At 41.0% G+C, this 12991-nt stretch overlaps 1 protein-coding gene across 1 annotated transcript in view; it reads left to right on the forward strand.

Moving 5' to 3' along the window:
- LOC112074735 (fetuin-B) overlaps positions 1–11219 on the forward strand; it is a 16833-nt gene extending 5614 nt beyond the window's left edge. The window contains 4 exon segments of the mRNA XM_070440639.1: positions 8768–8934; positions 9092–9187; positions 9371–9454; positions 10520–11219. Of these exon segments, the coding sequence (XP_070296740.1) occupies positions 8768–8934; positions 9092–9187; positions 9371–9454; positions 10520–10978 (806 nt within the window). The 3' untranslated portion in view covers positions 10979–11219.
- Positions 11220–12991: the final 1772 nt, after the last annotated feature.

The raw sequence follows: 12991 nt of genomic DNA on the forward strand, positions 1-12991 counted from the left end.
ACACACACACACACACACACACACACACACACACACACACACCACACACACACACACACACACCACACACACACACACACACACACCACCACACACACACACACACACACACACACACACACACACACCTGCATTCAGCCACTACATTATTCTCGTTGAGTATGAGGCTGGCGAACCCGATTGTGAATGGAAACGAGCGTGTGTGTGTGTGGTGTGTGGGTGATGTGTGTGTGTGTGTTGTAAGAGGCCGGTAAAGGAAAACCCGCCAAACGTGGCAACCGACTGGTGTGTGTTGTCAGTGTGGTGTTGGGGCCGAAGCAAGGTGTGTACTGGAGCTGCAGTGGTGCATGGTGTCGTGATTAATGTGACTCGTGGTAGGGTGTGTACTAGTGGGTGTGGTGTGAGTGGGCCTGCTGCAATTATTGTGTGTGTAGAAAGGGAGGAACCAACAAGCTAGCGGAAAATTGTGACCCAAAAACCACGTCCCGCCCCAAACGGCAGCCCGCCGATCGTGTGTGTCCCCAGTCCTGAAATAAGACCCATTTATTAATCCTGCATGGTCTTACATGTCACGCACTGAACATCCCAAGATCCTGAAAAACAAAGACATCTGATCTGACTTCGACAGTATCCAACCAGATCTGCTCTTCTAAGTACACATAGTATTAGAATGAGCCACTACACGTACACACGAGAGCTCTTCTGCTCGAACGCATCGCGAAATTAGTGGTTCGCGGAGTACATGGTAACAGGGCCCACCAACAACAGCAGAGCAACACTCATTTCTTGTAAACATACACGAATTCCGGAATTTACATGAATAAAGAGCGGACAGCAGACCATCTTTATAAATAGACAGCAAAACTGAGAGCCTGAGCGTGAAGATGAACGTTGGATATTCTATTGAGGGCAAATTATACCCCTCGTTTCCGGTCTTCATTGATGTAGGTGAGGGCCAATTTGGAAAGCTTTCTCCACAGCTTTGTTGTTGCAAAGGTGTGGGCAATAGCTCTATCATCTGTCCCCCAGGCCGGCAAAATATGAAGTAACAGTAAAATCCAGGTACATTTTCCCATTTTAATCGTTTTTAATAAACTTTTTTTGTCGCCCAAGTGTGGGTAAATGTCAAAGTGGAAAAATGTCTCTTGTTCTCCTCCTACCACATCTGTTTACTTGTGGCAGTGACTTTTGGAATCAAAAAAGGAAAACAGAGATTTTGAAACGGAGCCAAGAAGAAGTTATTTGATTTGATTGTTTTAGCAAAACAAAAAAACGTGTTTCTTGAATAATTGTATTGTCAAACCCGAAATTGACGGAAGTTCTAGGACCTACTATGTGCTTTTACACATTTTCACATGTAATTTTCTGAACTATACATAATATTATATGACAGAATATCCGAAGGATTTATGTCTAAAAATGTAACCTAAAACCAGATCGATCACATGGTAGTAAAGTCTCCCCAAAAAAGTGGTGATGATAACTAACACAGTCCAAAATTGTGATCTAAAATTGTTCGCTATTTGCGTCTTGGTAGATTGCAGTTCTTCCTTTCACCGAACAGCGGCAATGTTTGGCCTTATCATCCATGGGAGTGCCACAGCGGTTGAATGAACAGAAATTTGGGAATTTGAACGTGGAACGTGGCCTTTAATACCATGACAGAATATAAATATGGATACGGACGTTGTAAATATCTATTGCCTTTAACTTGTGCAAGAGCTTGATGAATCACCTGAGGGGTATATATACACAAAGCGAAATCAATTATTTAGCCAAGATAATTTGATAAACAACTATAATAAATTACTACTTGCTTTTCTGGTTCATTACAGATGTGTTTTGGTTGTTGAGTCAATAAGGCCGTACCCATTTGAAGCTTATTTACTAAAATGTTTATATTATTCAAGAAGTTTTTAGTCAATTTATCTGGTCCTCTCTGGTTGGTTAGATGACAACCCCCTGTTAATTTTAATTACTTTTATTTAACTAGGCAAGTCAGTTAAGAACAAATTCTTACTTTCAATGACAGCCTAGAACAGTGGGTTAACTGCCTTGTTCATGGCAGAACGGAACCATATTATCTTCCTACCTTGTCAGCTCCGGGGATTCAATTCTTGCAACCTTGCGGTTACTAGTCCAACGCTCTAACCTAACCGCTAGGCTACCTGCCGCCACTGTTAATGATTGGTGAAGGACTAAAGATTCAAGCAAAAGGGCCTAAATGTGTTTATTTTCATTTTCTTGTGTCTGGAAGGAATTCCATTTGGAAACTCTTATGGAAACTGTAGAACCTGTATTCTTGGTCTCCTAAGAGGGCTATTATCATGATGTGTGTATCTGTAGTGAATCAAACATATGAATGATCTAGAGAGGTGTTTACACCTCATCCCAGAAATAGGAGTATAACATGAGCCGGGTTGATAGAGGATTCTGTCAAGACAGGTCTGGAAAGCACCGATTGTATTTGTTTAGTTGTTGTTATCCAACTGAGCAATCATAACTGATATTCAGAGTACCTACAGACTAAGTCTGGTTTCAAGGCTGTTGTTCTTCCTCTTTATTGCTGTTGAATAGTGATCCACTTCATAATAGTGAATGCCACTTCATAATAGTGATCCACTTCATAATAGTGATCCCACTCATAATAGTGATCCACTTCATAATAGTGATCCACTTCATAATAGCGATCCACTCTAAAATAGTGATCCACTTCATAATAGTGATCCACTTCATAATACGGCTCCAAAAGTGATGCAGTACTCCACTCACCAGTAGGAACAGATGGTTCTCAACATACGGAGAACAGATTGGTTCTCACGTACAGTAGAAACAGATGGTTCTCAACGTACAGTAGAACAGATGGTTCTCAACGTACAGTAGAAACAGATGGTTCTCAACGTACAGTAGAACAGATGGTTCTCAACATACAGTAGTAGAACAGATGGTTCTCAACATACAGTAGAACAGATGGTTTCTCAACGTACAGTAGAACAGATGGTTCTCCACGTACAGTAGAACAGATGGTTCTTAACATACAGTAGAACAGATGGTTCTCCACGTACAGTAGAACAGATGGTTCTCAACATACAGTAGAACAGATGGTTCTCAACATACAGTAGAACAGATGGTTCTCCACAGTACAGTAGAACAGATGGTTCTCAACGTACTGTAGACAAGATGGTTCTCAACAACGTAGAACAGATGTTTCTCAACATACAGTAGAACAGATTGGTTCTCAACATACAGTAGACATATGGTTCGCACGTACAGTAGAATAGATGGTTCTTCAACGTACAGTGAAACAGATGTTCTCAACATACAGCAGAAAAGGATGGTTCTCAACATACAGTCAGAACAGATGGTTCTCAAACACAGTAGAACAGATGGTTTCAACATACAGTAGAAAAGATGGTTTCTCAACAAAAGTAGAACCAGATGGTTCTCAACATACATAGAACAGATGGGTCTCAACATACAGTAGAAAAAGATGGTTCTCAAACATCAAGTGAACAGATGGTTCTCAACATACAGTTGTAGAACAGATGGTTCCAACATTAAGTTAGAACAGATGGTTCTCAATGTACAGTAGAACAGATGGATCTCAACGTACAGTAGAACAGCATGGGTCTTCAATGTACAGTTAGAACAGATGGTTATCTCAAGTACATGTAGAACAGATGGTTCTTCAACATACAGTAGAACAGATGGTTCTCAACACACAGTAGAACAGATGGTTCTCACATACAGTAGAACCGGATGGTTCTCAACATAAACAGTAGAACAGTAGCAACAGATGGTTCAACATACATTAAACAGATGGTTCCAACATACAGTAGAACAGATGGTTCTCCACGGTACAGTAGAACAGATGGTTCTCAATGTACAGTAGAAAGATGGTTCTCAATATACAGTAGAACCGATGTTCTAAACGTACAGTAGAACAGATGTTCTCAGAGTACAGTAGGAACAGATGGTTCTCAACATACAGTACAAACAGATGGTTCTCACATACGAGTAGAACAGATGGTTCTCAAGTACAGAGAACAGATGGTTCTCAACATACCTAGATAGAACAGCATGGTTCTCAACATACAGTAAGGACAGAGGGTTCTCAACATACAGGGTATAACAGATGGTTCTCAATATACAGTAGAAACAGTGGTTCTCAACATACAGTGTAGAACAGATGCGTTTCTCAACATACAGATAAAACAGATGGTTGTCTCAAAATACAGTAGAACAGGATGGTTCTCAACATACAAGTAGAACAGATTATTCCTCAACATACAGGTAGAACAAGATGGTTCTCACGTACATAGTTAAACAGATGGTTTCTCAACATACAGTAGAACCAGATGGTGCTCAACGTACAGTAGAACATTAGGCTCTAATCATAGTGTTGAACAGATGGTTCTCAACATACGTTGTCGAACAGATGGTTCTCAAGTACGTAGAAACAGAGTGGTTCTCAACATAGCAGTATTGAACAGATGGTTCTCACACGTTACAGTAGAACAGATGGTTTCAACAGTTACAGAGTAGAACAGATGGTTCTCAACTAGTATTGAACAGATTGGAATTCTCAACATACAGTAAACAGATGGTTCTCAACATACAGGCCTAGAACAGATGGTTCGCAACATAGTATTGAACAGATGTTCTCAACATAATAGTAGAACAGATGGTTCTCAAACCATACAGTAGAACAGATGGTTTCTCAACATACGAGTTACAACAGATTGTTCTCAACGATAGTATTGAACAGATGTTTCTCAACATAAAGTTAGAACAGATGTTCTCAACATACAGCATAGAACAGATGGTTCTCAACATAACAGTAGAACAGATAGGTTCTCACATTACAGTAGAACAGAGATGGTTTCTCAACATACAGAATAGAAGAGATGCGTTCTCAAACGTACAGTAAAACAGATGGTTTCTCAACATTACATAGAACAGATGGTTCTCAACATTACAGTACAAATAGATGGTTCTTCAACATACAGAGAACAGATGGTTCTCAACTAAAATCAAATTCAAATTTTTTCATATAGCCCTTCTTACATCAGGCTGATACTCAAATGCTGGTTCAGAAACCCAGCCTAAAAAACCCAAACAGCAAGCAATGAGGTGTAAGAAGCACAGGCTAGGAAAAACTCCCTAGAAAGGCCAAAACCTAGGAAGAAACCTAGAAGAAAACCAGGCTATGAGGGCGTGGCCAGTTCCTCTTCTGACTTCCAGGTGGAGATTATAACAGACACATGGGCCAAGATGTTCAAATGTCATACAAATGACCAGCATGGTCAAATAATAAGAATCACAGTGGGATGTCAGAGTGCAGCAAGTCAGCACCTCAGGAGTAAACTGTCAGTTCGCTTTCATAGCCGATTATTAAGAGTATCTCTACCGCTCTGCTGTCTCCTAGAGAGTTTGAAAACAGCAGGTTGGGACAGGGTAGCACGTCCGTCGTGAACAGGTCAGTTCATGAGCCGCCAGGCAGAACAGTTGAAACTGGAGCAGCAGCACGGCCAGGTGGACTGGGGACAGCACAGGAGTCATCAGGCCAGGTAGTCCTGAGCATGTCCTAGGCTTCAGGTCCTCCCGAGAGAGAGAAAGAAAGAGAGAAAAGAGAATTAGGAGAGGAGCATACTTAAATGCACACAGACCACCGGATAAACGGAGGAGAAGTACTCCAGATATACAAACTGACCCTAGCCCCCGACACATAAACTACTGCAGCATAAATACTGGAGGCTGAGACAGGTGTGGTCCAGGGAGACACTTGGCCCCCAGCCGATGATACCCTCGCGCAGGGCAAAACAGGAAGGATATACCCCACCCACTTTGCCCAGAAGCACACGCCCCACACCACTAGGAGGGATATCTTCAACCACCAACTTACCACCTTGAGAAACAGGCCGATATAGCCCACAAAGATCCCGCCACGGCACAACCCAAGGGGGGCGGCCAACCCCAGAAACGGAAAGATCAACGTCAGTGACTCAAACCCACTCAAAGTGACGCACTTCCTCCTAGGGACGGCATTGAAAGAAGCACCAGTAAGCCGATCACTTCAGGCCCTGTAATAGGTTAGAGCAGGAGCATCCCAGTGGAAGTGAGGGGGCAAACCGGCCAGGCAGAGACAGCAGCAAGGGCGGGTTCGTTGCCTCCAGAGCCTGTTACGTTTCACCTGCCACACTCCTGGCCAGACTACACTCCAATCATATGACCCACTGAAGAAGGGTCTCAAGATGGGTTTCAACATACAGTAGAAACAGATGGTTCTCTAACATACAGTAGAACAGATGTCCTCCATGTTTACAGTAGACAAAATGGTTCTCAAATAACAGTGAACAGAATGTTCTTTGAACATACAGTAGAACAGGATGGTTCTCAACGTACAGTAGAACAGATGTTCTCAACGTAACAGTAGAACAGATGGTTCTCTAACATCATAGAACAGATGGTTCTCAACATACAGTAGAACAGATGGTTCTTCAAACAAACAGTAGAACAGATGGTTCTCATACATACAGTAGAACAGATGCGTTCTCAACATACAGTAGAACAGATGGTTCTAAACGTACAGATATAGAACCAGATGCGTTCTCAATGTTACAGTAGAACAGATGGTTCTCAACATACAGTAAACAGATGGTTCTCCACACATAACAGTAGAACAATGGTTCCCAACGTACAGTACAACAGTGGTTCTCACGTACAGTAGAACAGGTGTTCTCAACAACAGTAGAACAGCAAGGGTTCTCCACGTACAGGTATAACAAATGGTTCTCAACATACATTAGAACAGATGGTTCTCAACATACAGTTAGAAAGATGGTTCTCAACGTACAGTAAAGATGCGAGTGGTGCGTGCGAGAATACAGTTAGAAACAGATGGGTTCTCAAACGTACAGTATAACATCGTTTCTCAATGTACAGATAGAACAGATGGCGTTTGCCACGTACAGTTTAACAATGGTTCTCAACGTTTACAGTAAACAGATGCGTCACAAGCATACAGTAGAACAGATGGTTCTCAACATACAGTGCTTAACAATGGATCTCACATACGTTACGAACAAGTGGTCTCAACGTACAGGTAGTAGAACAGTGGTATTCTCCAACATAGAGTGAACAGAGGAATCTCAACACAGTAGAACAGATGGTTCTCAACATAACAGATTAAAAAATATTTGGGGTCTCACATAACAGCTAGAACAGATGGTTCTCAACATACGATAGAACAGTAGAACATATGGTTCTCCACTACCAGTTAGAAACGGGATGGTTTTCTCAACATACAGTTAGAAACAGCATGGTTCTCAACAATACAGTATAGAGAACAGAATGTTCGCAACATACAGCAGACAGATGGTTCTCACGTACAGTAGAACAAATGGTTCTCAACGTACAGCTAAAAGATGGTTCTCAATTACAAGTAGAACGATTGCTTCTAAACGTACATTAGAACAGATGTTCTCAATGTACAGTAGAACAGAGCGTCTCAACATACAGAAAACAGATGGTCCGCTCAAGGTACAGTTAGAAACAGATGGTTCTCAACATACAGTAGAACAATGGTTCTCCACATACCAGTAGAACAGATGGTTCCCAACGTACAGTAGACATCGTTCTCAAGTACAAGATTAGAACAGTGGTTCTCAACGTACAGGTAGAACAGAGGTTCTAACATTACGTAGACAGATGGTTCTCAAACATACAGTACACAGATGGTTCTCAACATACAGTAGAACAGATGGTTCTCAGCGTACAGTATACAACAGATAGGTTCTCAAACGTGACAGTAGAACAGATGGCTTCTCAACATACAGTTGTAGAACAGATGTTCTCAACAGTACGAAGTAGAACAGATGGTTCTCAACATACAGGTAGAAGAGATGGTTCTCAACAAACAGCTAGAACAAGCTGGTTCTCAACATACAGTTATAAGAACAGATGGTTCTTCAACGTACACAGTTAGAACAGATGGTCTCAAAATTACAAGGTTGAACAGCGATGGGTCTCAACGACAGTGATAACAATGGTTTCTCAAGTACAGGTAGAACACGATGGTTCTCCCACGATAGGTATTAACAATGTTCTCAACGTTGACAGTAGAACAGAGGTTCACAACATACAGTAGACAGATGTTCTCAACATTACATTATAACATGGATCGTCAACATACAGTGATAGAACAGATGGGTCTCGAACAGACCAGTAAGAACAGTGAGCTTCTCAACATACATTGAGAAAGATGGTCTTCAAGCATACAGTAGAACAGCATGGTTTCAACGTACAGAGAAACAGATGGCTCTCAAAATACAGTAGAACAGATGGTTTCTCAACGTTAAACAGTCTATACAATGGTTCTCAATGTACAGTAAAACAGATGGTCTCCACGTATAGTTTAACAATGGCTTCTCAACGTACAGTAGAACAGATGGTTCGCACAACATACAGTAAACAGGATGGTTCTCAACATACATTATTAACAATTGATACGTCTCACATACAGTAGAACAGAGGTGCTCAACGTACCAGATTTCAGGATATTAAACATGCGATCTCAAACAACAGGTAATACAGATGTTCTCAACAACAGTATAACAATGGGTCTCAACATACTAGTAGAACAGCATGGTTTCTCAACATACAGTAAGAACAGTAGAACATATGTTTCTCCACGACATTTTTAGAACATGATAGTCCAAACATACAGTAGAACAGCTCCTCTCTCCTCTGCCCTCTCCCCCTGCAGACCCTCCAGAGAAGCTGCAGCAGACATGTCCAGCCTGCCCCTTGCTGCTGCCCATAGACAGCCCCAGGGCGGTGCACGCTGCTGGGCTGACCCTCTACAAGTTCAACACGCAGAGCACCCTACCCTCCAGCCTGGCCCTGCAGAACCTTACCAGGGCTTCCGTACAGGTAGCGAGCCTGGCTGCTAACTTGCTCCTATAGATTATTATAAGATTATTTGATGATTTTATGTACATGTACATAAAGGCATCTCATATTAGTGAGCGCAGTAGACATGTTAACGGTATGAGCGACTCTTTTCTGTCCTCGCCTCTGTTTCCCACAGAGTGGGCCYGTGCCTGCTACCTTTGTGGAGTACACAGTGCAGGAGTGTCGCGAGGGCTATGTGGGCATGTGTGTGCCAACAGACAACAGTGGAGACGTACGTATGTGTCAGAACCCATGGCAACATTTTATATCACAGTTGCCTTGCCAAAAGTGGAGGGGGGGGGGGGAATAGAATGTCTAATACCACTGCAAACCATTGTGTTGTTTGTCTCAGTATATAACATTTTAAATTCAGTTGCCCTCCTGCATACATCGAGTTGCAACCTTTCCCTTGCAGCCAGCTGGGTTTTGTAAGGGGGCGGTGTATGGAGCTATCGGCCAACCAGACGTGGATGTCTCTTGTGAAATATTCCATCCAAAGGTATTGTCAATACGCCTACAGTATCTTTGTTTGTTTGAGCTTGGGCCCTTTTTGCTTATCTGTTCAGTTCTGGGAATGAGACAGAGCACCTGGCACAAGAACTGTAAACAACTGCAGGCAACTCAATGAAAGCAGAGACAAATGGTGTCCAGACCTGAACTGTAATACATCTTAGTTAAATCTGAGTTTGACTGGACTCATGATGAATCCTATATTATAAATTCCTTTACAAAATTGGCTGATGGGAGTTTTATTCAGTTGCATTGTACAGTGTTGTATTGTTGTGTTGTGTTGTGTTGTGTTGTGTTGTTGTGTTGTGTTATATTGTATTGTTGTGTTGTTGTGTTATATTGTGTTGTATTGTTGTGTTGTGTTGTTGTGTTGTTGTGTTGTATTGTTTTATTGTGTTGTATTGTTGTGTTGTGTTGTTGCATTGTAATGTTTTGTTGTTGTGTTATATTGTGTTGTATTGCTGTGTTGTACTGTGTTGTATGTTGTGCTGTGTTGTATTGTTGCGTTGTTACATTGTAATGGTGTGTTGTTGTGTTGTATTGTATTGTTTTATTGTGTTGTATTGTTACATTGTGTTGTATTGTTGTGTTGTGTTGTGTTGTTGTGTTGTATTGTATTGTTACATTGTGTTGTATTGTTGTGTTGTGTTGTCGTGTTGTGTTGCATTGTTGTGCTGTATTGTTTTATTGTGTTGTGTTGTTGCATTGTAATGGTGTGTTGTTGTGTTGTATTGTTGTGTTGTATTGTTGTGTTGTGTTGTTGTATTGTTGTGTTGTGTTGTTGTGTTGTGTTGTTGTGTTGTATTGTTGTGTTGTGTTGTTACATTGTAATGGTGTGGTAATAGGTTGTATTGTTGTGCTGTGTTTTGTTGTGTTGTATTGTTGTGTTGTATTGTTTTATTGTGTTGTGTTGTTACATTGTAATGGTGTGTTGTTGTGTTGTATTGTTGTGTTGTATTGTTGTGTTGTGTTGTTATTTGTATTCTTGTGTTGTATTGTGTTGTTGTATTGCACTGTGTTGCTTTGTTTTATTGTATTTTACCTTCTTCTCTAGGGCATTGATGTTTTCCATGACCTGACCCCTCCTCGACCCCCAATGATGCCTGAAGTCCCCATCTTTGTTCCCAATGTCCCCATTATCATCCCCTCCTACCCCACAGCCCCCCCTCCTCTTCTGGAGGAGCCCCAAACACAACCCTTTGACCCCAGTATCCTGGTTGACCCTACATGCATCTTTCCCAACCCCCCTATCCCCAACCCCAACCCTTCGTCTTCCAGCGAGTCTTTGGAGTCTCAGGAGACTCCAGTCTCTCCAGGAGTTCCAGACTCTTCCTCCGAGGAGCTAGGTGTGGCTCGACCGCCCTTCAACTTCCGCTACCGGCCCCTGCGCAGACGGAGGCAGGCCCTGGTGACAGCCAAGCCCCCTCACACCCCTGTCTTTCTGGCTGAGTTCCCCAGCACGCCCTCTCCCTTCCGCTCCTGCCCTGGTCCTTCTCGCTACACCACTGTGTGACCCAGACTGGGATAGAGCCTCCTTCAGTAGGGCACAACTCTGTGCAACGTTCATAAAGAAATGTAGCACTTTTCTATCTGCAATGTTCGTTAGGTCGTATCCTCCTGAACGTATCTCAAGCATGACTTTAAAGTTAGGAGACTGGTATAAAATGTAGAGTTAAAGTTAGGAGACTGGTATAAAATGTAGAGTTAAAGTTAGGAGACTGGTATAAAATGTAGAGTTAAAGTTAGGAGACTGGTATAAAATGTAGATTTAAGTTAGGAGACTGGTATAAAATGTAGAGTTAAAGTTAGGAGACTGGTATAAAATGTAGAGTTAAAGTTAGGAGACTGGTATAAAATGTAGAGTTTAAGTTAGGAGACTGGTATAAAATGTAGAGTTTCATCCTGCATACGTTTGGTATATTATTTTGTTAATGACATCTCTTCTCTGAAAACATATTCAGACATTAGTCGTTATCTAGCCTGCAGCTTACATTTCTGGAAGTTTCTTTGAGACTTCAGTTCAGACGTTCTCATCTGATTTTAAAAACAGCTAAATAAACTCTTACAATGTGATGAAAAGTGTTGACTGTTTGTATAAGGGCTCTTTATCTCCCTGTTAGGTGACATGTTTAATTTTCCTGTCAAATCGCCAGTTGACAACACATCCCTTATGGGATTCATTGACACAAACATCACAATAATTCACTGGGATAATTCAGTGATAATTCTTCTTCCGGTGTTCTCTGCAGCGCGCATCGCATGAAGAGTGAAAAAAAAATACAAATAAAAAATACATTAAAGAAATAAGGTTATCCAAACAATAATTATTTAAAAAAAATATATATATATATATATACATACATACACAACACAATCTCACACTCAATTCGTGGAAATATGTGCAAAAAGTATTGCAGCAGATTTCGCGCATTTTTATGCGTAGTTTAATTCATGTGGAAAAAAACACAAAATAGTATGACTTAACTCGTATGACATTTTTTTKGGGGGGGGGGGGGSRRACTTGGAACAATCTATTGAACAATTATAGCAATGCATGATGGGCACTGGTGTTCTACACTGTCTTTTTTTGTGTCCCACATTTATTTATTTATATATATTTTTTAAACGTGTTAACAACCCAATATTGTTAATCAACCAGGTTGCCACTGAAATAATTGTAACATAATAGTAGCCTTACGTTGTTTTAATTTTTTATTTATTAATGCCAATACTGTTTTCTATGCTTGTTTTCGCTTAATACTTAGGTATACTGGAGCACTTGTAGTCAGAAAGGCTATTTTTTCGTGTATTAGGTCTACACGGTTTTCTTCATAACACATTTCATATTTCGTGGAGCATTACACAATTTTGATCATAATCCATTTAATACAAGGCTCCACTTTTTYGTGTACATTACACCATTTCTTTCGTAACTCATTTTATACAAGGCTATGYCGAATTTTACGAGGGTTGCCAGATTGGAGAAAAAATACAGGTGATTTTTTATGGTATCGATTAAGGAATTTGATCGGGGAATGGGGATACATTTTTATGATGGGAAATTATAATACACACCATAATATGAACACATATTTAACTAGGCAAGTCAGTTAAAAACACATTCTTATTTACAGTGACGGCCTACCTCGGCCAAACCCGGCGCCGTCCTATGGGACTCCCAATCACAGCCGGATGTGTTACAGCCTGGATTCAAACCAGGGACTGTAGTGACGACTCGTGCACCGAGACCGCTGCACCACTCGGGAGCCCACACACTCAATTTGTTCATACTCACGTTACTGTTTAGCCAACTCCTGAATTTTGTATGAATCATTTGTAATAAAATATTTGTATCTGGTTGTCATGTATTCATTATCTTTAACGGGTTAAGTCTTTGTAGTTTGCATGTTTCGGTAACGACTAACATGGTTAAACTAGTCATAAATCCCAGCTTGATTTAGCTTTTGGTATATTTGGCATTTTTAGACATATTCTCTATTTCCACTGGAGAAATGCTGTCTGAAGC

The sequence above is a fragment of the Salvelinus sp. IW2-2015 genome, unplaced genomic scaffold (genome assembly GCF_002910315.2).
Source record: "Salvelinus sp. IW2-2015 unplaced genomic scaffold, ASM291031v2 Un_scaffold2782, whole genome shotgun sequence".
NCBI lineage: Eukaryota > Metazoa > Chordata > Actinopteri > Salmoniformes > Salmonidae > Salvelinus > Salvelinus sp. IW2-2015.